Source organism: Cygnus olor, chromosome 1 (genome assembly GCF_009769625.2).
Source record: "Cygnus olor isolate bCygOlo1 chromosome 1, bCygOlo1.pri.v2, whole genome shotgun sequence".
Lineage (NCBI taxonomy): Eukaryota > Metazoa > Chordata > Aves > Anseriformes > Anatidae > Cygnus > Cygnus olor.
In genome coordinates this window covers 137682094-137707851 of record NC_049169.1, presented here as the reverse complement: position 1 = coordinate 137707851, position 25758 = coordinate 137682094, and the positions used below count along the sequence as shown (strand labels likewise).

Here is a 25758-nt window from a genome sequence, read left to right as displayed (position 1 = left end):
TTCAGAAGTAATAATGGTTGGTGTTTCTCACACATGCAGAATCTCCTCCTAGCTGCCTGTCCCTATCTGGCTGAACTGCTGATATTCCAGGGTTTGTGGAGCCACGGCCAACAGAAAGACAAAAGAAGATAAATTTCTCTTTTGATGAGTCTTCTATCACATCTGTTAGCCTTACTTAGTCTTTTCTGTTTGTCCCAATATTCTGTCATAAATCAGCTGTTTTTCTACTCGGAACATGTCTGTCTTTTGCTACTAAACTGTTTGCCTTGATAACTTTACTTTTTATACTCAGCTTTGCAGTGCAGCATGGACATTCTGACCCTCTAAACTTCTTCCTTGTTCTTGTTTGCCCAGGTCTTCTCTCTGGCACTTCTACTAGTATCAAAATCTTTTTTTTCTGTTGTGATAGAAATGTTAATGGCAATGTCCTTTCCCTAGTTATACTGATAACAGTTTTAGTATAAAGTTTATTTTTATTTATTTTTTTCTTCTTCTTTATGGTATGTATGAAATGTCAATGCTTGCATTCTTAGCTTAGGTTACTTACTGAGCTGGCATCAATTACACCAGCAGAAGCACTTTCGGAAAGTATAAGTCTATACTGACATTGAGTAGTGTGGTCCTGCTTTTAAATCCAAGATATTTGGGCCTGCATGTGTTTTGGGATTAGCACTCTCCATGAGCAATACAGTCACACTCATTTGGGGCAAAGAGGGAAACAGAAACTGTTGTAAACAGTTTTTTCACTGTATTTGTGAAATTGAGTAAATTGTCTCTTGTAAATACAAGAGTACTATGCTTTCTTTAAGAAGCTTTGGTTCTAAGATGTACCATAATGTGACTAATGGTTGGGTAGTAATATTTTTACTGTGTTGTTAAGGTTTAAATTCAGCCTAGAGTAAGCCCCTTCTCAAGCATGAGAAAATGCCTACCTCAGTATATATTCAACACCGTGGAATCTGCATCTGTTGTCCAGAAAGTTGGCAGGGTACCTGTTAAACTGTCAGAAACAGTCTCTGCATCCACAGGGACGACAGATCTCTCATGATGGAAAACAGTCTAATCTCCTTTCCTTTCATCTAATAAGAAAGTCTAATGTGATTTACAGTAAATAAGTATACATTTAGAAAAAATACACTCCTTGGGATCTTGAAAGAATGAACATTATATTGGCAAATGATCATAAGGGGAATGTGGCAGAAATGAACTGACTTCCTTTTCTGTTGGCAGGCTGCTTAGTTATGAGGGAGACGAAGAAGTTGTGCCCAAAGAAGGAGGGAAGTCTGGGGCGAATGCTCACCAGTTGAAAAGATTAATACATTTTTTCCTGGACAGTGAGGTGAGAATAGCCCCCGCAGTAAACCTTTTCAATTCAGTGTTGCATGTTAAATCAAGTTCTGGCTTCCTTTTGAGGGATATTTCTGGTGGTGAGCTCTGAAATGTTTGGTGTTTGGCACGTTCTCACTCTCTAGGACGAGTTGTTAATGGAGACAGAATTTGGCATTTCTGTTCTGTGTTTTAAGACTAATTTACAACTCTGCCAGTGGAGAGAATCAAAGCTGAAGCAGCTTCTGAAAACAACCTAAAAGACTAATGGCACCATGTGAATGGTTTCTGGTATGTGTCTGCGTCTTTCTGCAGGCAGCTGGAGGTTGCTGTACCGTAGCCCTGTGCTGACCGAGAACTGTGTAGTTTTTCCGAGATTTTATCAGTTTAAGTGCTGTACTTTGCTATTTGGCTTTTGTGGTGGTGCAGTCCTATGTCTTGCCAAAGCGTCTAAGGCACAGCCGTTTTAAATCAAAGTGCAAAGAATTTCACAGACATTATCTAAAATGTTACCTCATTTCTGGTCCCAAGGTTGGATTTTTAGTTATGATCAGCAGTATAAAAGCAATACAGAAACTAGTTTTAGAGAGATTGCTGAAATTACAAAGGAAAGATACCATAATAAGAGGAAAGAAAAGCTTCTTTCCTGATTTATCCCCTTTTCCCCCCACTTTCCTGCTTTGTATCAGACTGAAGACAGTGTTTAAATGTTGAATAGCCTCAAACTAAATATGTTGGAATACCGTGTGTGAATGTATGTGTGCATGACAGCTTTGTAACTGGAAAAGGAGGGGAACATAGGAAGTTGTATTTCTTTTAATGATGTGTTTGCTTTTATAAGCTTGTGTTTTTAATCCCTAGGTACACAAACATGTTGCATACCTCATAGACAGCTTGTGGGACTGGGCAGGCACATTCCTGAAGGACTGGGAGTGCATGACCACACTTCTATTAAAAAATGATGGAGGAGACAGAGAAGGTGGGTGAGCAAAGAGCTTAGCTTTGTCTGGATTAATCTCTTGATGTTGTTTTTTGAACTTTGCCTCAGCTAGTTTAGGATCATTTCATATTGCAGTGCCATTTGATCCCAGATTGTGGCCGCCAAGATGTACAAAGCAGATGTACTGCCGATTACGTGATTTGCAGCAACATATTTGTTTTATTCAGTATTCTGCATTTATGTAATGTTAGTTTAGAAAAATTGCAAGAACACTTGCATAATTAAGCTTAAGTAACATTCCCTTCTTTTGTTTGTTTGTCCAAAACTTGAGAATCTAAAAGTATTGATTGAAGTGTGGTATTTTTGGACTACTGTTCATGCCTGAAGAGAAGAAGAACAATGTGTTGAGTTCATTGACATCTAACATGTTAGAGAACTGTTTTTTTTTTGTTTTTGTTTTTTCAAAAATATTTTGAAGTGAACTTTAATGGTAGTTGTTGTAGCAGAACTGGAGATGGTTGTACAATTGAAATCAAAGTTTGCGGATGCAGTGAGTTAAAGCATTTTGTTGCTCAGAAGAGTAGTTTTATCCTAAATGAGATAGTAGTTAATAAAGATAGGCCTCATGGAAGCTGCCTGTGTTTTTGGGAGCCCAAGTGCCCTAAAAAGTTCAGTCATGAGACAAATAATCGGCTTTGTGTTCAGTAAATATAGAAAATAGTTTTCTTCAAGTTAAATCAAATGTGCTCTAGGTGTTTATTTAGCAACACTGCATCTTTCTTTCTGTAGTGTCCTTCCACAGTTGTCTGGATAAATGAATAGGCATTTCATTAGCTGTTGCTGCAACTTCATTTTTCTTTTGTGTGATGCTGAAAGGAGACTGATTTACTTACAGCACTGAATGATGCCCATAAAAGTGCTCTCACTGAAATTATCCTCGCGACGGTTAGAGAAGCAGCTGAAGGTCATCCTCCAGCGGGCAGAGGTGCAGCCAAAAAAGTCAGTGCATCTTATTCTTACATATTGTGCTGTAATCACAATCTCTTTGCCTTATGTGCTTTGCCAGAGAGCGTGTTCCCAGTGGTAGGTATATCTTCAGAAGTGAAATGGCTTATTTTTACAAAATGTCACACTGTCATTTGACCTGTGGATCTTAGTAGTAGTGGATGTTGAAGGGGACGAGCATTAGAGAAAAGCAAGTTAAAGCAAGTTATTGACAAATGGTGAGCATTTTATCCATGCAGAATTGTTGTTCAGTGCTTTGCATCTAGTTTAAGGTTAACAAAAAATAAAAAAAGCATCTGGTTTTCTCCATGGAAAATATCTTTATCTTGGCTTCATTTGATTTAGATAAAGGCATATAAGTTAACCTTGAATTATATGTAAAATTCCACTCAGATCTAAGAGATTTTATAATTGAAACAAAATGCTTTGTCTGCAGATTCTGTCAGTAAAAGAGAAGAAAATACAATCGGAAGATTGTACCAAAATTACTGAACATTTTATTATGGTGCTTCCTCAGCTCTTGGCAAAGGTAACTAACAGCTGCTCTGTGAATGCATGTTAAATATTTCATTAAAATTCCTGCAGTGCACTCATATCCTGTTTTTTTTTTCTTCTCTGCAGTATTCAACAGATGCACAAAAAGTGGCAAATCTTCTGCAGATTCCACAATATTATGATTTAGATGTTTACAGTACAGGACATCTAGAGAAGGTGAATAGGAATTGGGGTAGTCGGTGCATGTGGAAACTGCTAAATTTATGTGACAGTGTACGGAATTCAGTGTGACTTGGAACAAATAGAAGCCTGTTGAAATATTAAGAAACGGTCTCATACCTTGAGGAAAGTGCTCTTATTCAGGCTTTACTTTTTGATTGGAAGCTGCCAAAGAAAAGCATTAGTGCGTGTCAGTTCTGATATGCTGTGACTGGCCTTGCTGGGTGACGGTTTGTGTTTTCGTGCGATAGGCCTGCCCCTGGGTTTTTCATTGTTGGGTGGAGAGAGGGTGGGTTATGCTATGTGTCTAAGCTGGCATCTCCCTACAGAGTAGGTTTCATTCTCCTTGAAGACTGGACTCCCAGCTGCTAGGGGATGATAGTAACTGAAAGATAAGAATGGAGATAGTGTAACTGCTGATGGGAAAGGGATGGTCAGAAACGGATAGATTAAATCCTCGAAATAGTTTAATGTATTCTTAAGCAGGGATGTTTACAGGGCGATAACAACCAAACACGCCTCGATTACTTTCAGCACAAAACATTAACTGGAAGAGGGGGAGAGTCAGTGGCATGGCACAAGTTAAGTTTCCTCCTGCCAGTAAGAGTGAAGATTCCAGTTGCTGACATGATCTGAAACAGTCTCCGTCCTCTGCTGCTGGGGAAGACAACCTCCATTGTTTGGAGAAACACCTTTCCTTTGGAAAGATATCTTTATTCCCTACCATTTTCTTTATTTTTTATCAAAGTAGAAGTGCCAAAGGTGTATTACTGAAGAGAGACTTAAAATAGTTGCTTCATTTTTCACAAAGATTTAGAGACGATAATGAAAGAGCCATAATGCCAGAAAAAAAGCTGTATCCACTAGCCCTGCCCCTCTGCTCCTTAGACTGACAGTTACTTCATACTGGTTGTATGACCTACAGAGATACATGGTCCAAGTGAAATGTGTCTGAAGCCTAAGTGGATTTGCGTACATTTTACCTGTAATACCCCTTTTATCACTTGCAGCATTTGGATGCTTTGCTGAGAGAGGTAAAAGACATTGTGGTCAAACACTCTGACATGTCTGTCCTTGAGGCATCCTCCAGGACTTACTATATCCTCTGCAGTGAAGAAATTGCCATCTACAATCAGGTGGATCGCGCCCGAACTCAACTGATAGATGAGTTGACGGGACAGCTTAACCAGCTACTAGATGGCTTCTGGCAAAAGGTGAGTGTGACTCATTGTGGAGATAAACGGACTGTTTCCATATGAAAACAGAAGAGGAAAAAATTAAAGGGGATATGATGCGGAACGATTTTCGCCTGCTGTTTCTCTGCTTGCGGGGAGCAGAGCTTTCAAGGTTGGGTTTGCTCCTCTGCAATGACTGTTTACATTTTAATGATTTAGATGTGTTTTGGCAGGAATAGAGTGGTGAAAATAATAAATGAGGTAGTCCACAGCAGCAAAGGGGCATTTTATGTCTTTTGAATATTCTGGACACTGTTGTAGTATCACTATGCCAAAGAAACTATGTAAAAGAAGAACCGTGGATCTGTAGGTGATGAGATTGTTCCCTAAATATTGGTTACTGCTTTGGTTCTGTAGTTCATCATATTTGACTGTACGCCTTTTATAGTGTGACTTTGGCTGCATGTTTCTAGGAAAAAAAAAACACAACAAAACAACAGTGTAATGCAGACTGCATAGCTTTGGGGTCTTTGAAATGATGACTTGAAGGAGGACTGTAGAGTCTTCCTCAAAGTTTTTCATTAGTTCTAAAAAGCAGAAGCAGCTGGTGGTGATATGAATAGCTTGCTGGCTGAACTGAACAACAGAAGCCCGCAGCTGATCTGATCAACCCTGCCGTCATGAACAGGTGTCATGCCATGGTATGAGAGTAAACGCTGGCAGGTTTTTATTGGACACTGGGATATTGTAAAACGTGTCAAGCCAAAAAATCCCCTAACCTCAGATTGGATTTATTTTGTTGGTCTTAAATAGATATCTATGTCAATATGGGAGAATGTGCACTTATGAGAAACAAGATAAGTGCTAGACCAGGGATTCTTCAACTCCTTCATAGAGTAATCCATATCTAAATAAAGAGTTTTTCTCCTGCAGCCCCTCCCTTCTAATTCCTGGTTGTATATACCATCTCCCATAATCACGTAGCATCCTTGTGGAAACTGCAGCAATTGCATCTATGGGAAAGTATTTTAATATATTTTTAGCTATCTTTGAATGTGATCTGGCAGCTGGAAGCCCGGAGAGTCAGCACCATGTGAATGGTTAGCTTTCCAGAGATACCTCGCAACTGTGTGAGGTTTAGCACTTTTGTGGTAGCCTAATTGCTAGTTTTACTCTGTGTTAGCAGTGCTGTAGTATAGGGAGGCTGCTGGGGATTTAGTAGTGACAGGGGCACTGATACAAAATTTCTGTGCGGTCAACATGTTGTTTTCTGTTTACTGTAGGGGAATGCATAAGTAGCATGTGTGAAGGGGCGAGGGCTGGAGGAGAGTAATTCAAGTCTGTGGGTTGGGTGGGAAGAGAACGTAGCGATTACTTTGCCCCATGCTGGCTAATTCCTTTCTCTTTCCTAAACCTGCATAATTTAGGAAGAAGGATTTTGTGTGGATGCAGGAGAAATTTCCCAGATGTGCGCTGCTTTGAGAAGAATAGCAGCTTTTCACAAGTGAGATGTTTATTTACATACTGCTGATTTACTTTCCCACATTCTTTAGTGTTGCCTTAACAGATGCCAAGTGACAATTGCTCCTGCTTGTTGGGTTTAGTAAGAATTTCACAAGAGAATGGAAATGATTCCTATGAGAGATGTTGCAAGGCTTAGTTTCTCCTGAATAGAGCTGTACTCTTGGGTATGGATTTTTTTTTTTTTTTGACTTACTGAGGTTGGAGAATCAGCCCTAGTGGGGCTAAGAAGTGTGTATAATAGAGTTGGGATGTCAGAGTGGATGTGGAGATCCTCTCAGCTACATTGTTATGGTGCCTCCCTCCTCACTGCATGCTGTTGCACTGCCTTATGGTCAACACTGATGGTCGGTCTGAAGAGGGTGTAATGAGTGCGGATTTTTTCCCAGCAGGTGTTATCTGTTTTGTTTCTTTTAATTTACTTGATCTTCTTCTGCTAAAACATGGATTTTTCCAAAAGCTTGGTTCTCCAGGGATTGTTCACCAAGTAAATTACCATGTGAGATAGTAGAGGGTTGGGGAAATGGCCTTCTGTTCAATGTGTCTTTTGCTTATCCTACATACTAGAGCTGCTCTGTTCATGCAAAGAGAAACCTAACGTTGAGTTGCAACACTTGATAATATTCAAAGTACTCTTTTAAAATATGTATGGGGGAATTTTTCTTTAGATATTTTTGGGCACTTAGAGAATGTGAATAGATTGTATAGGAAAATGTACAGAGGTCAAACTTCCTTCTCCTCTCCTCACAGACACTGCAGTTTTGTGGCAGGAATGCAGACTGTGTTTCTCCCCTCCCTCTTAGAATTAATTATTAGTTGTTTAAAGTTACTGCTGTACATCAGAGGAAGGCAAAAACAGGATTAATTTAACCTACTTGATCAGGTGAGATTTCATTTCTTGCTTAGTGTGACTTTTTTTTTTTTTTTTTCCACTTGCAGTGCCCATGATCTCACCAAGTGGAATCTGTATCACAAGACTTTACGGTTGCTGGTGTTTGAAATGGAACATGGAAGTTTGTCCGTTCTGGTGAGTTGTTGATACTTAACATTGAAAGCAGGAGAAATAGCAAATATTAAATAATCTTATATATTAGTGTTGTATGAGGCAGGAAGATGTTGTTTCCATTTGTCAATCTGGGAAACGGAAGTTTTGGTATAATGTTATTTAGAATCAATGGATTATAGCCATGTACTCATTAATTTGGAGATTTTCCAAAGCTACGATAGGGTAATCATCTGACAACTTGAATAGTCCTTTCTTATGCTCAGTACTTCCCACTGGTTGCAAAATCTTGCTCTGAGTACATAGAAATTGTTGGGACTGTGAGGAGCATGGTTTCCTTGTAACCAGAAATTGAAATATTTTGGACCTGTTGCTTGCAAATTGACACTTGATGAGGATAGTTTGTTGTCTCAACTGCAGCCTTTTTTTTTGTCTGGTTGCCTCAACTCAAACTTTGGCTGTGCCAAGGTAGGGGTATATCATGGTATTTTAGTACTTGAGCAGTTAATCAGGCTGTGTTTTCAGGAGAATTTGGGGTTATTTATAAAAAGGTGAAATTTAGCCAAAGAGGGAAAGTCTGCAGCCTGTGGATAGACTCCTGTAGTTGTAGCATCAGAGAACGAAGGTGTGGCTTCTATTCTAAACTGCCCTGTGGAGGAGTCAGCCTTTCACCAAAGACAGCAGAGAAATCCTAAGCTCAGCTAAAGTTAGCCTCTGTGAATACCCCTTGTATTGCCCAGTTAAGTTCCGCTGAATGCATCAGGATGTCAGAGTTACGCAGAAGTAGCACCTTAGTAGTGAAGTTTCTCAGCAGGCAATGTTTACTTGTGTGTAAACCTACTGTGTTTATTTTGAAGACTTAAATTCTTTACAGTGTAGAAATGGCTGTGCAAGCAGCATGCCAGGCTTTTTGCTGTCAAGCCTTTCATGTAAATAAAGGACATGTGTTTTTATTTGCAGATGATCCTGCCAGCTCTCCAGTGCACATATTTTTCTCTCCTGTGGCAAGTAGCTGCAGCTGCAGAAAATTCTTCCAAGGTTGGCCATTCCACATAATTTTGAAACCCTGGGGTTGTGCTTCTAGAAGCTCAAGATGCTTTTCTATTCTCAGATAGCCAGAAACAAGCTTTCTCAAGAAGACAATTTTATATTTTCTTGAGGAAACCAAACTGAGTTGGGACGTTTTCTCGCTCTGTATATCTCCCCTTACCTTCCCCACCCTTCCCTTTTTTTTTTTTTTAAGTGTTTGTGCCTTTCCAGTATGCAAGAGAATAAGGGAACAACAGTTCACCTCTATTTTTACTACAAAACATGTGCAGTGAATTCCTCATGCTTGATGGAGATAAGGAACTTGTTCCACTGCCAGACAGTTTGTTCTCTTGCTTTAAGCAACAAATAATATTCAAGGAAAACTCCAGAAAGTCCTGTTGCTTTGTTTTATTCTTATGTTCTTATTTTACTTATACATTCTGTGACATCCCACTTTCTTCAAACTTTGTGTAATTTTTTCATCAGCTGACTACTTTCCTAATCGGTTTTACATAGTGCCAAACTCTGCCAGATACTTCAGAAGATATTCTAATTTAAGATACCAGAGAGGAAAACTCTTCTATGCTTTGATTCACATGTGAATCTATACCTTTGCAGTTTCTCTTCATGGTGAATCCTGACTACACCGAGTGTTGCTGTTTCTGTCATTCCGTCCCCTTCCTCTGGTGCTCCTGTGTGTACAGAATAGGGCACTGACGTGGGCATTTGTTTTGTGTGAGAAATGTTAGCTGGGAGGTTACCCGTTTGGTGACTGATTCACTATCTATTCCCGTCCCATTCCATTCCTGAGTGGATGTCTGCATCTCTCACTGCTCTAATATGTTCTCCCTTCCAGTCCAGACACTGTTAGCTTGACTGATAATGGGGCAGCACATTTTTGAACTTGGCCTTTCATATGGGGGCAGATTTTGATTGGAAGCACGGTGTTACGGCCCACTCTGCAGGACCAAATCTGGATATTGGCAGAGGGAGAAGTTCCGAGAGCAAAAAAGATCATTTCCTGGACAGCAGCTCTGGGACTGTTTCTTTCCCCCTCCTCCTCTAATGGTGTTAAGGCAGTGTTTTACCTCCCCCTCTGCTCCTTCTCAGTATGTCCTGGGATGGATCCCCTTTCTTATAAAGATACAGTTGCATAGCATGAAATCCAGCCCTCCTCTAAGGGCGTTCTTCTGTTGATTGCTCTGTGCGGTGCAACAGATGGGACCTAGTGAAGGATCAGGAGGTCTTTTGTTTGGCTCTGGGCAAATTGAGTAGACCGTCTACTTGACCGTAGACCTACCGTAGACTTGTGTAAGCTTATGAGTGCCGAAGTTGGCAGTGCAGTTAAACTGGGTTTCCTCTGTAATCAGTAGAAGGGGAGAGAAGAGCAACTCGAGAAGGCAATTCACATGTTGGGTGTTGAAAATAAGGTGGGATGGACTAGAGTTTTTGCGACTCTACACCTGTCTCTAAAGTGGAAATTATCATCCCTGTTTTATAAGGCTAAGCTGAAGTGAATTCAGCAGACCTAGTTGCTTGGAGGGCTGCATCAGGGAATAAATGCTATTGGAGCTGCTAATCCTACAGATGGAGAACCAAAGAGTTTGTGACTTGCTGAACACCGCTAGCCTCAGCAAGACGCACATGTCCCACTGTTTGTCACCTTTCTGCACCAGAGTGGGGGGAAAAAGTATGTATTTCTATGGATTGACCTTTCTATCATAGATATCGTGCCTGAAAGCAAGACATATTTTTAAAGTTGTTCATAGCTGGTGAGCTGTTGCTACTGTGAGATGTGAGTAGCTGTTGCTACTGTGAGATGTCAGCTTCTTTCATAATGGCATCTGCTGTGCCATCTTAAGTGAATAGTATCAGTGGAAAAAGATGCAACTATTGTTTATTCTGTAATTCTCTATTGGGTCATAGTCCCTAACATCTTAGTCCTGTTGCTTTCCTTACATATGTTTTTAGGGGGCTCTTTTGGCATTAAGAAGAGAGCTGAGGCGTTTCAGTGAGATTTGCATGTACTTCCTCACCCATAAGGAAAAAGATGTAAGAGAAAAGGTTTGTGTTCTTGTATCACTTAACTGGCATGCATTCTCAGTCCTCCTTTTAAATGCCTTTCTTTCTTTTCATACCAGTATTTCCTTCTACTGATTTTGCAATGTTTTGTCTCTTAGCAGAGAAATAACTCTTTAAAATAAACAATCCTCAACTATTTATTTGAAATAAATGCTATTTATTTTAACATAATTAAAGTTAAGTTAGTTAAAATGCTACAAAAGTTAGTGCTTTAGTCAAACATAGGTATGTGTTGCATGGGTCCATATGCAGAATCAAAGCCTGAATCAGAATGACTTGATTTGCCACTTGATAGTCACTGTGCTTTCTAATTAGAATGATCAGTATACTGGTTACTATCATTGCTTTTTTAATGCCTTGCTGTGAATATCACTTAAAAAATGAAACATTTGGAGAAATTGTCTGGAGATTCACAAGTTGAAAAAGAGGTATTGTGCCGTAATAGAGCTCATCTTCCTTTTCAGAGAAGTTTGAAATACAAATCTTTAGGTGGTGTTCATGCATGATACTTGTGTATACCGTATGCTAAAGTATAGGTTCTGGAAGGGCTCAGCTGTGGCATTTTATCACAGGCTGGAGCCAACAGAAATCTTTAGCTTGTGAGGAAGAAGTAGGATAGAAACCAGATTGTGACTTGTGGTGTTTGATGGAGATGCAAATGGCAGTTGGCATGAAAAGTAACGCGGTCTCTGGATCCTTCATTGGCTTTGTTTGCTTGATACAGGCCTTCGTGATACTCTGTGACTGGCTGCTGATTTTGAGTCATCAAGATTCAAATAATAATGAAGAAGCAGTAGGACTTCTGGACTACCTTCCCAGCACTTCCCTTCAGGAAAAACTGCTTTTGTTTGTCCAAGAACATATTTTTGTGGAGGAGAAGGAGGAAAACAAAGGTCAGACATCTTCATCACTGAAGAAACAGTCTACCATTTTTGCTGTTATTTGCTGGCTGCGCTGAACATACCGGGAAAGGGGGCGAGTCTTTTTTTGGCCCCTTTACAAAGTTGCTCGATGAAAATAAATTCAGTGATTTGTCTCCACTGTGGCTCAATCACAGGAGACGACTGCCAATTTACTCCCAGGTAGAAAAGGCTGATGTAATGCAGGCATGGGTGGAAACGTACAGGTATTTGACAGACTGACTTTGGTGGTAGAGATGGTGTCATCCACCTTGGTGGAAAGCCTTGCAGTGTTCCGGTGCAACTCTGTTGATTCATGGACTCTTCTAAGCCATCAGAGTAAAGAACTGGTGGATTTTGATGTGGGGATGCAGAGCAGTTTTTGTGGGAAACAGCTACGTACTTGTTGCTGTGTTGCTTTTTTCAAACAAATTCAGATGCCGAGTTGAGGATGTTATTGTGAAGGCTGGTTTCTTTTGGGAGTGTTTTGAAAATAGATTGTTGGCTCGTTGTGGTTTGAGGCTGAGTTCAAGTGTCATGCTTTGAAAAACCAAGCACCATCCTAGATTACTGTGTTGAACTCTTGTCCTTCAGCTGTTCACATGGAGTTCTGTGTTCAGCATTGGGCGGATTACCTACCTTATGTACCTGAAACTGATCAAGTCTGTCCTGTTTTGGGTTAGATGGCCTTCTGAGATCAGTTCCAAACCTGGTCTGTACCATGCTTTCAATTTCTCAGTCCTCCCCACAAAGGATCCCTGTCAACCTGTTGCAGGTTCCTTCCCTAAAGAAGTCATTTTTTTCATGCTGTGTGTGCTTGTCTGTGTGAAAAGAAAGAAAAAACACAAAAAAACAAACCCACAAAACACAACATGATTGCAGTGCGTCTGGTCTCTTCCATTTTGTGTGTTTGTGCCTTTTATTCTGCAATCTGGTTCTGTTCTATAGTTGTGAGCAGTGTTATACAAGGAAATTCTGCCTAGTAGAAATGAGAAATCCCTATGAAGATCAGAGTAGAAGACTGTGCAAACAACTCACTTTCACTGTCATCAGCTGAAAGCTTTGAAATGGAAATGGAAACCTGTGTTTTCTGACATACACAGAGATGAGCGTAGCATCTGTTGCTTAGCATGTTGGCTGAACAGCTGAGTCTGTGCTATTCAGATGAAAGTTGGTCATTAAAATTGAGATACCTTGAGTAAAATACTAGAACAAAGCTTCAATGCTTTTGTTTCCCTAGACCTGACAAAAGAGGAGGAGAGAAAAGACGAAAGCTGCAAACTTGACGACTTGCACAAAAAGCGGAGTCTTCTTGCAGCATATTGCAAGTTAATAGTGTTTAATGTGGTGGAGACGACTGCAGCCGCTGAGATCTATAAGCATTATGTGAAGGTAATGTTTTATATAATGTCTCTTTGCCTGTCAGTGCATTTCAGTGTTTGAAAGTGACTCCAGTGTTTGTGAAAGATGTGGTGGTTAATGGCTTATGTCTCAGAATCGTCGTATAATCACAAAAGGGCTATAAAATCAAGCAAGAGTGGAACAGTCTCTGCTCCTTGCTCTGCACAGGTGTGTCATTGCAGACAAAGTAACTGAAAGTTGAGTAGAGGGTATATGTCTGAACATCTGCTCCGTCGCTTCTCCAAAGAGGCCATTACGGAGAAGCAGTTTATGGCTGGAAGAGTGTTTTAACTATAGAGATTCTCACATTGAAGTGGTCAACATATTTCATAAAGCTCCCACAGTTCATGTTCAGATGGCCTAGATTTCATCTGCGTCCCTGTGCTTAGCTGCTAGAGCCTCAGCCACTCTGAAGTGTGTGTCAGGAGGGCTAAGAACAGCACAGAGTGGGCAATTGCCTTGAGTCTATTAACAGGACACTGGAAATATCTGAATGTGGATATTGATCTTCACTTCATTGGGCAAGCACTGGTTGAATATGTAAAACTCTCTGTTCTTCTTCTAAGGAGGATTTTTCTTTTGATATAATAAATACTTAACAATTTCAGAGTAACTTTAGCATTCACATTACTCTTAAGGGAGCATACCTTTGCTTTAAACATGAAATAAAATAAAAAGTCCAATTTTGTGTTTTTTTTTAGCTTGGGTGTTCTGATATTGGGAGTGTTTTACAAACTTCTCGTGTGACATGAACATAGTCATGTGTTTTGTGTATTCCCAGCACTATGAAAGGGAAATGATAATTTTCATTTGTTGCTGTTAATAGGCTTACAACGATTTTGGGGATATAATTAAAGAAACTCTAAGCAGGACGAGGCACAATAACAGAATTGAGAGTGCCAGGGCACTGATTCTCTGTCTGCAGCAGGTAAGGTTATAATTAAAATGAGAGGATGGGGGTTCTTATGACAGCTGTGTTTCATATTAGTCTTTTGCCTACCTTTCCATAATTATTCAAGTTAATTTAAAAGCCTAGTGAAAGAAATTAGTTCCTTGGCTTTGCTTTCTATTTATGTGTGTTTTTGCATGTCTTAATGAAACTCCTTTCAGATCATTCCACCTATTTTAAAATGTAATTTTATGCACTTTTTTTTTTTTTTTTTTAATCTTCAAAGGCATAGTGTGTTGGGATTGATGTAATCTTTGAGATTACAGAGTCTCTCTTGGGACATGGTGGGTGTCCCTTAACCTTAAGGTTAAGGATAGTATTCTGTGTTTTACTGACTACCTCAATTCCTGTTGAATTTGAGGAACTGTGAGGAAATGTGCCTGTGGCTGGCCAGCTCTAAGCCCCAGTACTTTCAGTGTTTTTTTGTGGAAGAAAGTGGGGCACAGCCCTTTTGAAGGGTTTTGCAGCTGCTGACTGATGAGGCCAGTCAGCTATTTTAGCAGCTGCTTCTGCCAGCTCTGCCCATGGCCAGAGCTGCTTCTAGCTCGAGTCGTGCTGTAAGCCCCAGAGCAGGCTCCTCCCAGGGGGTACTGATACATGAGCTTTGCTTATTTCACACCCATTGCCAGGGGCTTAGATCTGCGAACCAGCCCCTGAAATCTGAGCTTAGACGAGGCTAAGCAGCATTTGGCTACATGTATTCTGCTGACATAGTCAGGACTTTGTGTTTGTGTATCACATAGACAACAGGTCCTTTCTGGTCTTCGCTTGACCTTGAAAGTTAACAGGTTGGAGCTACCTCCATGTTCTGTTAGGAAAAAAAATCCCAAAACATAGCAATTGGTTTTGAGACTTGCTTTTAACCCAGTCTCACTCTCAGAGGTTGGACTGTACTGCTACCAGACCTGTGTGCTATATCTGCATTCTGATACCCTGAAAACCTCTCAGGCATATTAGTCCTCTTGGGCTTGATTCAGAAGACCCAACAAGAGATGGGGCCGTCACCTTCAGGAATTGATTCTCTTTGTATGCATATCTTTTTTCTTCTTTTCAGTTCGTGCCTATCTGTTAAGCACTTGTCTTTTGTGTCAGTTCCTAGTGCTCGTTGCAGTTGTGTTGCTTTTGAAGAACATGACTTAACTTCAACAACATGACTTAACTACAGTGACTTTTGTAAGGCTTCTGTCTTTTAAGCTGTTACTGGGTGCGCATGTCTCTCTGTCCTCCTGAAGCTTTGCTTGCCTGTAGGGTTACATGTGGTTGCTTATCTTGGACTTCTTTTGCAGCTGTTTCAGACATGTGCAGAAAGCCAAGACAGCAGTACTGGTGTGGACTTGGCATCTGCTTCTTTCACAAACATGAAAGAACTGGCTCGTCGATTTTCGCTAACGTTTGGCTGGGACCAGGTGAAATCTAGAGAATCTGTAGCCATGATACACAAGTATGTGCCATGTAATATCACTTTGTCCATGGTCATTGCTTTTGTTAGTTGTCTGTTTTATGACTTAATTCTCTCTCTTTTTTTTTTTTCCTTTCAATAGGGAAGGGATTGAATTTGCCTTTCAAGGAGCTACTGGAACAGATGGGAAGTGTTTTCCTCCTAACTTAAGCTTTCTGTTAATCATCAGTGAATTTTCCTATAAGCTGCTAAAGCCTGACAAAAAAATAGTGTAAGTTAAGTTCTTGCACATTGTCATCCACAGGTTGTGTTTTGTGTATCTCTGTACGTGGGACACTTGACCTTCAGTGCTGGAGAAGTTGCTCAAAGGCTTTTCAGAGAACTTTTGAAATCAATCTGCCCCTGAGGCTCTTGGTTTTAGAGACACTTGTTGAATTTTATAGTAGTATTTACTTACATGTGCAGTATCCATTCTCCACATTTTTTTAGAATGGTTGTTACTTCATGTGGCAATTATTGTAAGGGAAAGACAATGCTAACTTTGTGGCAGAGATTTGCCACTTGACTGGCTAGTGGAGGGGAAGGAATGCTTTTCTGAAGAGAAAAGTAAAACACAAAAGATTGAGGAAGATGTAATGCCCAGATAATTATTTTGCAACAATCTAATTCCACAGGGTGAGGACTGAGCCATTTGACTGTTGTCTTTACTTCCCTGGTCAATACTGTGTATTTTGGATATCTGTACTTCAGTCCTCTTCTTTACAAGACACTGCAAAAGCTATTTCAAAATATATAACAAGTATTTCCATCTTCCTGAGAGCACATTTGAAGACATGGGAAAGTTAGATGAAACATGAAGACACATCTGCCTTTTTGAATTCCTTAGCAAATTACTCCAATACCTGACAGGAAAGATTCTGCTTTGGAGAAAAGCAATGAAATGAAAGAAAAACGACGACTCAGCTTGCTGAGCCCCATGTCACTTGTTTGGTCCCGTGTCACTTTGTCTTAAATTGAAGGTTAATCTCCATGGGGACCATCAAACATTTTTTATATAACATAGGTCAAGATTGGTAAAATGTCTAATTCTCTGCTGCTTTACATGACAAATAAATTTTATTAATGATTGCCAGTTACCCACACAATATACTTTTTAAAAATGGATTCAAATTTAAAATGCAAAATAGCAAAGAAAAATATCTGACATATACTGATCACAGCCCTGGTAAATCTAAGGTGGATAATCTATAGGAAGTGATAACTTCCCTTTCTTTTTGTGCATTTTTCTTGGAGAGAATCCTTGAGATCTATGACTAGGATTGGTTTTGTACAGTTTCTGTACATCTGTGTCCATGTTGCCTGGATTTTGAAGTTCTGTTATCATCTGTGTGGTAATACTTGTGCAATAAGTAGATGTCTGTTAATTCATTCTTGAAAAAAACTGTAACTTCATGCACCTTCAAGGAGTGTTTTTTTTTTTTTTTAACTAAACAAGAGAAAAAAATTCATAATTGATGTAGGCAGATATAAAGCTATATCCTGATTATTCTTTCCTATGGTTATATTTAACTTCTTGACCGGTGGATATATTCCGGAAGTATATCCCTAATTGTAATCTATATGTTCAGGTAGGTTTAGACATCAAAAACTTTTGTGGGAAATACAGAACCTAGCAGGGAATGCTCCTTGAGTGTAGTGCCTCGGACCCACCCACTACTGCTGGGAACAAATGGGAAACAATAAAATTCACAAGGGGGGAAATTGGAATTTTATCCATAACTACTTTCAGACAATGTTTCTAGAGTAGCAGTTTCTATTCTGGGAGGCTTAAAACGCCTTGCAGGGGCTGGAGATTATATTTCCTCCTAGAAATATTTAGGTTTAGCTGTATCATAAATTACTGGGTGGAATGCTTTGGGTCAACATGAACTTTCAGAAATAAACATCTGGTTATTTTCATTTTTATTATTAATCATAGGATTGATGTCCAGGTCTGTATATTCACATATGTGAGTGTACCCATAACAGATGAGATACAGAATATGGGCATTTGATAGAAAGGAGTATATTTCAACACCATCAAAGTATACGGATTTTAAGCTTCTCTGCCTGTAATTGCCCAGACTGTAGCAGTAAAATATCTGACGTGTCAACTGGTCTGTGCCACAAAATGCACACAAGAAATGAATTATTGAATAACAAGCAGTACGAAGAGCTTGACTCCTGAATAAGTAAGAGTCTTTCCATTGACATGGACAGCAGTTGGATTAGGCCCTAAAACAGTAGTTACAATACGTGCTTGTTTGAAACCCACAAATTCCATTACTGGGGTTTCTCCATTCCCGAGGCCCCCAGGGTCTACGACTCTAATTGTTTCAGAGTCAGAGCTTACCCTAACCTCCCAGCACCGATTTTTTTCTTTCTTTCTTTCTTTCTTTCTTTCTTTCTTTCTTTCTTTCTTTCTTTCTTTCTTTATTTTTTGCAAAGCACATGAAATGTCTGATATTTTCCAGGCCACACTCTTAATCAAAGAAAGAATAATATGCTGTACAGGCTGGTGTTAAAACTGTCACTTTTGGTTTTGCTAAGGTAGGGTCTGTTTTAACAACACGGGGCTTGATTTTAAAGTCATGAGCTGTAGCTGAAATGTAGTGAATATCCAGTTTCTAATCCTGAGTCGGGCTGTGATTTTGTTTTCTTGTTGTTATGATATAGGAACGGATTAGAAAAACTGTGTCAAAAATATCCTATTTTTCAAAAAGGAGAGACCTCTTTGCTCCAGAAGGGGTAGTAGCCTGGCGATTAAATTATTCACCTGAGACTTAGGGAGGTACAATGTCAAGTCTGTGAATCGAATCAAGTAGAACGGGGATTTGAACCAATGCTTTCTGCGTCCTGTGTGTTGTCACAACTGCAGAGCTGTTAACTGCTTTTTTCAGACACTTGAAATCTTATTGTGAACCTGGGAGGATTGGATTGGGGTTGATACGATATTGCAGAGAAGTGTTTTTATTGCTTGTTCATTTATATTTTTTTTTTTGACAAAACAGGCACTCGTGGTGCAAATACCCCAGTGCCTGACCTGCCGTGCTATTGAATCACAAGGAGCATCTGTCACCTGGGATCTCCTTTGCGTGGCAGTCCAGGAGGCAGAAAGGGGCCACCAGGAAAAGTGGTGTACCCTCACAGTCCTGCTCCGTTCAAGCCGCTCCTGGCAGCAGCAATTGGCAGTGACTTCCTACATGGGGAGTTCTTTTTAGAGACTGATGTAATTCTGTAATTCCTGCGAATCAAACGTTGTTTCTAATGCTGAAATTCAAGCACTCTCTTAGCTTTGAAGGCGTTTGTATTTTAAATATTCCCATGTTTCAGAGATGTCAGATAAGAGAAAAAGGGTGTCTTTCCTTTCACTCCATTGACAGTTCTGTCTGCACCTTTTGACAGTAAAGGGAAAATGCCTTTCTAGGAAAACCTTCCCTAGATATTGAGGGGAAAGATACTGAGTTTTCTTATGTTTGCTTTTGTTTTTCTCCAGGTACGCTTACTTACAGAGGTACACAGTAGAACCGCTGCCTTACAGCCGAGACGAATGGCAGCCGTTGATTTGGTACAAAAACTCCTTATTGGCAAACGAAGATGAGGAGAGCTCTGTCCTCGGCAGCTTAGGAGAGTGGTCCCAAATGGGCACGTCTAAGGCATCTTCTTGCAAAAGGAAATTGTCGAATGGTATGGGAATGGAGCTGCTCTGAGTTAGCTGTGTTGGCTTTGTCCCAGCAAAAATGTGCTTAATGTTTTGCATTAGCAGTGCCACAGTTTGTTGGACCTTGTGGACTTTCCAGCTGGAACTGTGGCTTTTGCCTTCAGCTTTGTTGCCAAACGTTTGCTGTCGTTAAAGGTCTCTTCATTACTCAGTTGGAGGAAGGTTGGCCTGGAGACCTTGCATGAGCCAAATTCAGATGATCTTGAATTGAGCTCTGACATTTGTCTGTGCCACTGGCACTTGGTTCATTGCTTTCAACTGTTATGTTAAGGGCGTTGTTGATTTGGGCCCTGTAGGTGATTGAGAAAGGGGCGATATTTCCAGAAGTTGATTCGTGTCTTCAGCGCGGATAATCTGGGCCAAATCTTCCTCTGGGTTCTTCCTATCTGTTGAGATTTTAGGGGGTCTAGCCTTCTAAATTGGGATTACGTTTCTAACCGATTGAGTTATGTGGGCTGCTCTCATGGACTTCCAATCTGTAAGGACATGGTGAGGATTAATTAAATGTAGTAAAGCCACAATGAAAACATTTGCCAGTAAAAATCCTAAGTACTATGGACGTGTGCAGTTCTATGGGGAGGAAAGGGAATTTCTCCTAAAGACCTTTAGTTTCTCTCTCATTCTTTCTCAGAATTTCTCTCGTTAGTGCCCTGCCTTCAAAACCCTTGTCCTTTTGGGTCCCAATGGCCCTCCTATCTTGAGGGTGACAGAGAGTCAGCAGTGCTGATAGCACTAAAGGACTAGGGCCAAGATCATAAACCTAAATTGCAAAAATGATCGGGGCAAATTGAGTTGTTGGTTTTTTTTTGTGTCTTTTAGTTGCACCTTTCAATAAATGACTGCTTTGCCCCAGATCTCTCCTTGAGCTTGGCTTCCATTGCTCCCCTGCAGTGGGGGACGCTGCTGTTGGAAATGTCCAGCCTCTGAGGGCGAGGTTGAAGAACGGGGTCTGTTCACTGTCTCCTACAGGGTCTTTGCCTGAAGCCAGCCATGCCGAAGCAGCAAGCCAAGATCCAGCCTTACAGTCTGCTTCCCAGCTTGCCTCCGCAGCAGGGAAGAGCAGAAAGAGGCTGAAATCTCGAGAGACGAACTTGCAGGAGCATTTGCCATTCCTTTGTCCAGGCGGGCTGCAGAGAAGGTACTGGTGAGATGTCTTAGAAGCTCTTTCACGTGTCCTAGTATTGGTAGCTGGGGTCTCTCGGCCCACCTCTGCTTCTGTTTTTTGTAGTCCTGCCATGGGTGAAGCGCAGAGTGTTGTACGAGCTGTGTCCCAGTGACAGGTTGTGTTTTTTCATTTCCTCAGACCGATAGCTGCGTTTGCTGCTTTGACCTCATTGTTCCCCACCGCCACAGAGCTTCCATTCCGTCTTGGGCTAATACCAAGTGTGCGGGGAAAAGACAAGGGAGGAGGAGTTCCCTGTCCCACTTCTCTTGTCTCTGGTCCTGATTAGAGGCCTGTGGTGTCAGCTGTTCCCTGGCTGTGTGGTGCAGCCCGACGATGTGTGTTTTCTGCACCTCTGGAAATGAAAGAGAGGATTCTTGTCTCTGCAGGTCCGTTGTTAACTACTGTGTTACTGGTGGCCTTCTTTTAAGGAGCTGTATGTGTACGTGCAGCGTGCACACACACAGGCGTAGAATCCACCAGAACAGGATGTAAGAGAGGTATTGCAGAAATGGCAAGTCTGCAGTCTACTTTTGAGCTCTGTAAAGAACTCCAAGTGCTCAGCTGGGATAATATTGTCCTGCAATGCAATTCATTTATTGAGCTGGTCGGTTCCACTTCCCTTATTGGCAGGGTAAAAGCTGACACACAAATCCTAGAAGGACACGTGCTTTTTCAGGTTTTGGGACACCTGTTGAATGGTCCTGGTGAATACTAGTAAAATAGAACAAAAAATATGAAACACAGGAGATTGCAGGTCCAGCCTGTTTAAGTGAAGATACTGTTTCTGAACTGCCTTTTTCAGACATTCCTCAGAGCATCACCTATTTCATACCTAGGAAATACTGAGCCAGAAGCTTTGGGCTACCTCCTGTGGATGTCTCAGCAACAGACTGTAATATGTGCACTACTCGGCCTTAATAAAACTTGTGCAACGTATGACTTCTCTCATAAAGTTTCTCAAGACTTAGCTTTTTTTTTTTTTTTCAGCAAAGTTGAGATTAATACAGATGTCTTGATGGAGCGACAAGCGGGAGATAAAAGTGAAGATGCTGATGTTGATGTGATTGATGCAGACCAGGTAATTTCGGATTGGGTTTTCCAGCTCTGTGGACAGCTGTACTTGGGGTGGGTGAACATGAGTTCAGAACCTCGTGAGTACCCACCTGGCTGTCGTGCTCATTTTGTGGCCCCTTTCAGGCTGAGGAAAGAGGTTCTTCCCTCTTCCCTTTCCAGCTGTGTCTGAGGTCTCCTTCTTCAGGTCATTTATTTGCATGCCTTAAGGCAATTGGTAGCGTAGCTTCTGGACACCCTTAGGTATGTTGGAGACCAGCTAGGAGGCGTTACGAGGAAGATCCGGTTTCCTTTTCCCATACTGCGAAGCTCCTTAATTAGGAACCTTCTGCAGTTGCTTCATGTTACTGACACATTGCAGGGATGGTATTGCTGCGTGGCCTGGAGGGAATGTCTGCTTCAAAAGAGGTGTGTGCTTTGTGCTCCCCGGCCATTGATCGCTGCTCAGCCCAGGGCTGTGACTGAAGTGTCCCTTGGTTTTTGTCCTTTTCCATTCGAGGCTGTTGGGGGATTAAATTGTCCTCAGACCAGGTGGGGATTCAAAGGGAAGCGTCTGAGCGTTGCGGGCGTGGGGTGACAGATGGCGCAGCCCGGTGTTTATCTTGAGGGCACCTCTGGGGTCAGATGCAGCTGCCTGCCGGGGTCTGAGCGCAGGCCGGGAATGGATCCCTGCAGCAGGGAAGGACTCGTGGCCCTGGGGGCAGCGGAGTGCCAAGGGCTCAGCCAGGCTGCTGCACAGCACGGGCCTTGCAGCAGTGGCTGTTGTGGAAGGAGAAAAAACGAGGGCATGAGGTTCCCTGTGCTGCAGCTGATCATTGCCTTTCCTTCCTCCAAGGGTTTACTCTGTCAGCCATTGCAAGGGCCCAAGTGTTTCCCTTGGGTTTTTCTCTTGCACTTCCTTCTGCTCTCTGAACTTGTAATGTAATACAAACCCAGTGTTTTGCAGACTGTTTTTTTGCAGTGATTCAGATAGCCCCTTGATTTCTAGTGGTTCTGGCTACCTGGGATGTAACAAATAGCCCCATTCAAAGACCTTGCCTGATTTTTGACTTCCTAAGTGAGGTTTTACTGTAAAGTTGAACAAACAGTTTCTTCTTGTATTTGAATGGTGGTACTTTTTTTTTCTTCTTTTTTCTTTTTAAAGAGGATTAAAAGGAAAGAAAGGACTTCTGTGTTTTCTTCCAGTTGTATGCCTGTTAAAATGTAAAATGCTGGTTTAGGCAATGGGTTTGCAGCAGCTCCTATTGAAGATAGATAATAAAATAATGTAAATTAGCAGACCAAGATTGAAATTATACAGGAAAATGGACAGCTTTTAACTGGTGTATGTGGCCTTTCCCTGTAGTTCATTTTCTGGGCTCCATGGGGTGTAGAAATACCTCTCCCCTTTTGTGGAAGCTAGAGTGCTTTCTGAGAGCCACCTACGGCCACATTGCTTAGGGTTAGGGGCTGCACAGAATGGTTTGGGTTGGAAGGGGCCTTAAAGATCTAATTCCAAGCCGCTGCCATGGGCAGGGACACCTCCCACCAGACCAGGCTGCCCAAGACCTGGGCTTGAACACCTCCAGGGATGGGGCTCATCACCAGGGCCTCACCACCCTCACAGTAAAGAATTTCTTCCATTATATCTAATCTAAATCTCCCCTCTTTTAGTTTAAAGCCATTATCCCTCATCCTCTCATTATCTGCCTGAGCAAAGAGGTGCTCTCCATCTTTTTTATGAGCCCCGCCCTTTAAGTACTGAAAAGCTGCAATGAGGTCACCCCAGAACCTTCTCCAGGCTGAACAACCCCAACTCTCTCAGCCTGACTTCCTAGGAGAGGTGCTCCAGCCCCTTGGTTGTCTTCATGGCCCTTTAGTCTGATATTTAGACATCTCTGTTCTGATACCGTACATGCTGCTCCTGTGTGATGTTTTCTTGATAGTATGAGACTGACTAATCTGTCTTTTGTCTGGTCTAGAAGAGTTAAGGTGAAGCTGAGGGGATAAATGGAAGTGAAGGACACGCTACTACTGCTTTCTGCGAATTGTTCAAGTGAACAATGCGGTTGTGATGGCATCAACCCAGGCAGCGGGAGATACACAGCAAGTCAAGTCTCCCCCCGTAGGCATCCACCCAGTACCAGTTCTTAGCACTGTGGGTGATTCCTCCGCTCTGCTGCTCATCAGTTTTACTGATTTGGCTGGTGGTGTGCTTCTGAGGTGTGGGAGTGGTGAACATCATTACTGCACTTCATCCTGGACTTCAGTACCCTCGTGGAACAATTCCCAACCCAAGAATTGCAGTCAGGGTACTGACAAATACTCAGCGACTCTGTGAACTGGATGAGAGAAGGGTGCTCAGCTCAGAGCAGCGTTCCGCTGGGTGTTTGAGACGCCCGAGACGGCGATGCGCTCGTTTCCTCACGCCCCGTTACAGTGCAAGGAGGGAGGAGCCGGGCCCGGCTGTGGACACCGAGCTGCTGGGTGATGGATGTCAAGAGACTTGGCAGGGCTGCTCATTTCCTGCCTGTAAAATGCAAAAGGTGGCCCAAAGTGCCTGAAAGTATTTCTGAACGCCAGTGCTCACAGAAACAGGGTTGGTTGCCTGTGGGGATCAAAACACATTCTCATGAGACTTGCATTGAGATTTGTAGCAACAACAAAACAACAGTGGACCAGTTGACTCAGTATTTTCCTCTGGAATTAATCCGTCATACATAGCAAGCACATAGTAGTTACCACATAGTAGTTACTGGGGGAGTGAAAAGCTTGAAAAGACAATGTAAATAGACTGTAAATACGGCCCTTCAGAAGCAGTATTTCCATGACAGGTTTGGAAACGTTCTTCACTCGCACGTTTTTTTTGGAGGCAGTAGGCTGAGGCATGTTGGCACTTTGTTACTGCTCCATGGAATTGTACACTGCATTAATCCTAAAAGCTTTTTTAAAATTTTAATCTATGTATATATTTTGGATTATAACTGTGTAAAATAAACTGTATAACCATTGCTGTCTATTAGTACTGAAGGTGCACGTGATGGTTCCACAGTGAATCTGGAGAAAGAACAGTACTGCTGCCGGCCTCTGGTTTGCCTTGTTATTAAATACAATGGGAATGCAGCTCCCAAGAACATGACTGAAAGCTGTGATCATTGCCGAGGCATCGGGTGTGTTTGCTTGTGTAGTGATCTTCCCCTCATCCACCAGGATTGTGGATTGCAGCCTGGCCCCTCACAGTAGGCAGCATGCAGCTGCACCAAGAACACAGGTCTGGGCCCACAGGCAAAAGTGCTGTCAGAGTCTTGTGAAAAAATATTAGGGATGGGAATTACCCTTCAGGGGAAAGTTTAGTAATCATTCTTCAAGGAAGATGACTTCTACAGCAACACCCTAGTTTGCTCCATTAAACCTCTGCACATCCTCTAGAAAAAAAGGGTCTTGGATATCAAAAGTATAATGAAGTCTCTTAAATCCTGCTCTCCCTTAAAACACAAAGCATCAACAATAGGTACAGTTTCTGCCATTTACCATAGCTCTATTTAATGGAAAAATGTAGTGAGAAAAATCTTTGGCTGCACATGCTCACATACAAGCATTTCTAACAAGCTAGCTCCCAGCTGCAGGGTTTCAGGTAGGGAAGATGAGGATGCCACAACCTCCTGAGCAGCAATAGAAGTTCAGGATCATCATCCAGAAAGGCGGTTTGGCATCCTTTCTCACAGTATCTTTGCAGAACACAGCTTAAAATAAATGCTCTGTATATCTTCGTTGTTTGAAAACTTAAGAAAAACATGGAAGTCGTAAAAGGTGTCTGCCCATCATTTAGAGAAATTTGACATTTATACATTCCTATTAAAATTGGCCTAATGGACCACCGCTTTATTTCTTCAAATACTATTCTACAGATTTTAATGACTTTCATTTTCCTGCGTGAGGCTGACTGCAGCTGTGAGTGATGAGCTCCATTACTAAAGGTACACAGGTTTGTCAGGTTTGTAAGTCTCTAGAGAAGGCCACACGATGAACTGAGGGCACAGACTCCTCTGTACCTCCTCCAGCTGTGTAGCATCACTGCCATGTGGATGGGGAAAAACCTGCTACAATGTGTCTGCTTTGTAGATGCAGCTTGGTGTAATTATCCAACCAGACTGCATACATATGTAACCCATAGCTTAAGTGGTTCTTTCATAAGTTAATTGGATGTAGTACATAACAACTAGAGCTGTTAAATTACATGTATGAAAATCTTTATTTCAAAATACAAACATGATTTTTAAACATTTTAAACAGATCTACACTGCAACCAAAATAACTTACATCTTTTTGTACATTTTTTC

The 25758-nt window shown here is 41.5% G+C and overlaps 1 protein-coding gene across 2 annotated transcripts in view; it reads left to right on the top strand.

Moving 5' to 3' along the window:
• LOC121058841 (cohesin subunit SA-2-like) overlaps positions 1–24435 on the top strand; it is a 62279-nt gene extending 37844 nt beyond the window's left edge. For both annotated transcript variants that reach the window (XM_040534908.1, XM_040534917.1), the window contains 19 exons: positions 1231–1339; positions 2188–2305; positions 3162–3265; positions 3708–3800; positions 3893–3982; positions 4996–5199; positions 6588–6664; positions 7621–7708; positions 8645–8722; positions 10685–10777; positions 11520–11688; positions 12935–13086; positions 13922–14023; positions 15331–15485; positions 15586–15714; positions 18979–19169; positions 20173–20341; positions 21356–21446; positions 23401–24435. In XM_040534908.1, coding sequence (XP_040390842.1) covers positions 1231–1339; positions 2188–2305; positions 3162–3265; positions 3708–3800; positions 3893–3982; positions 4996–5199; positions 6588–6664; positions 7621–7708; positions 8645–8722; positions 10685–10777; positions 11520–11688; positions 12935–13086; positions 13922–14023; positions 15331–15485; positions 15586–15714; positions 18979–19169; positions 20173–20341; positions 21356–21446; positions 23401–23409 — 2221 coding nt within the window. In that variant the 3' untranslated portion in view covers positions 23410–24435. The remainder of the gene's footprint in view (positions 1–1230; positions 1340–2187; positions 2306–3161; positions 3266–3707; positions 3801–3892; positions 3983–4995; positions 5200–6587; positions 6665–7620; positions 7709–8644; positions 8723–10684; positions 10778–11519; positions 11689–12934; positions 13087–13921; positions 14024–15330; positions 15486–15585; positions 15715–18978; positions 19170–20172; positions 20342–21355; positions 21447–23400) is intronic.
• Positions 24436–25758: the final 1323 nt, after the last annotated feature.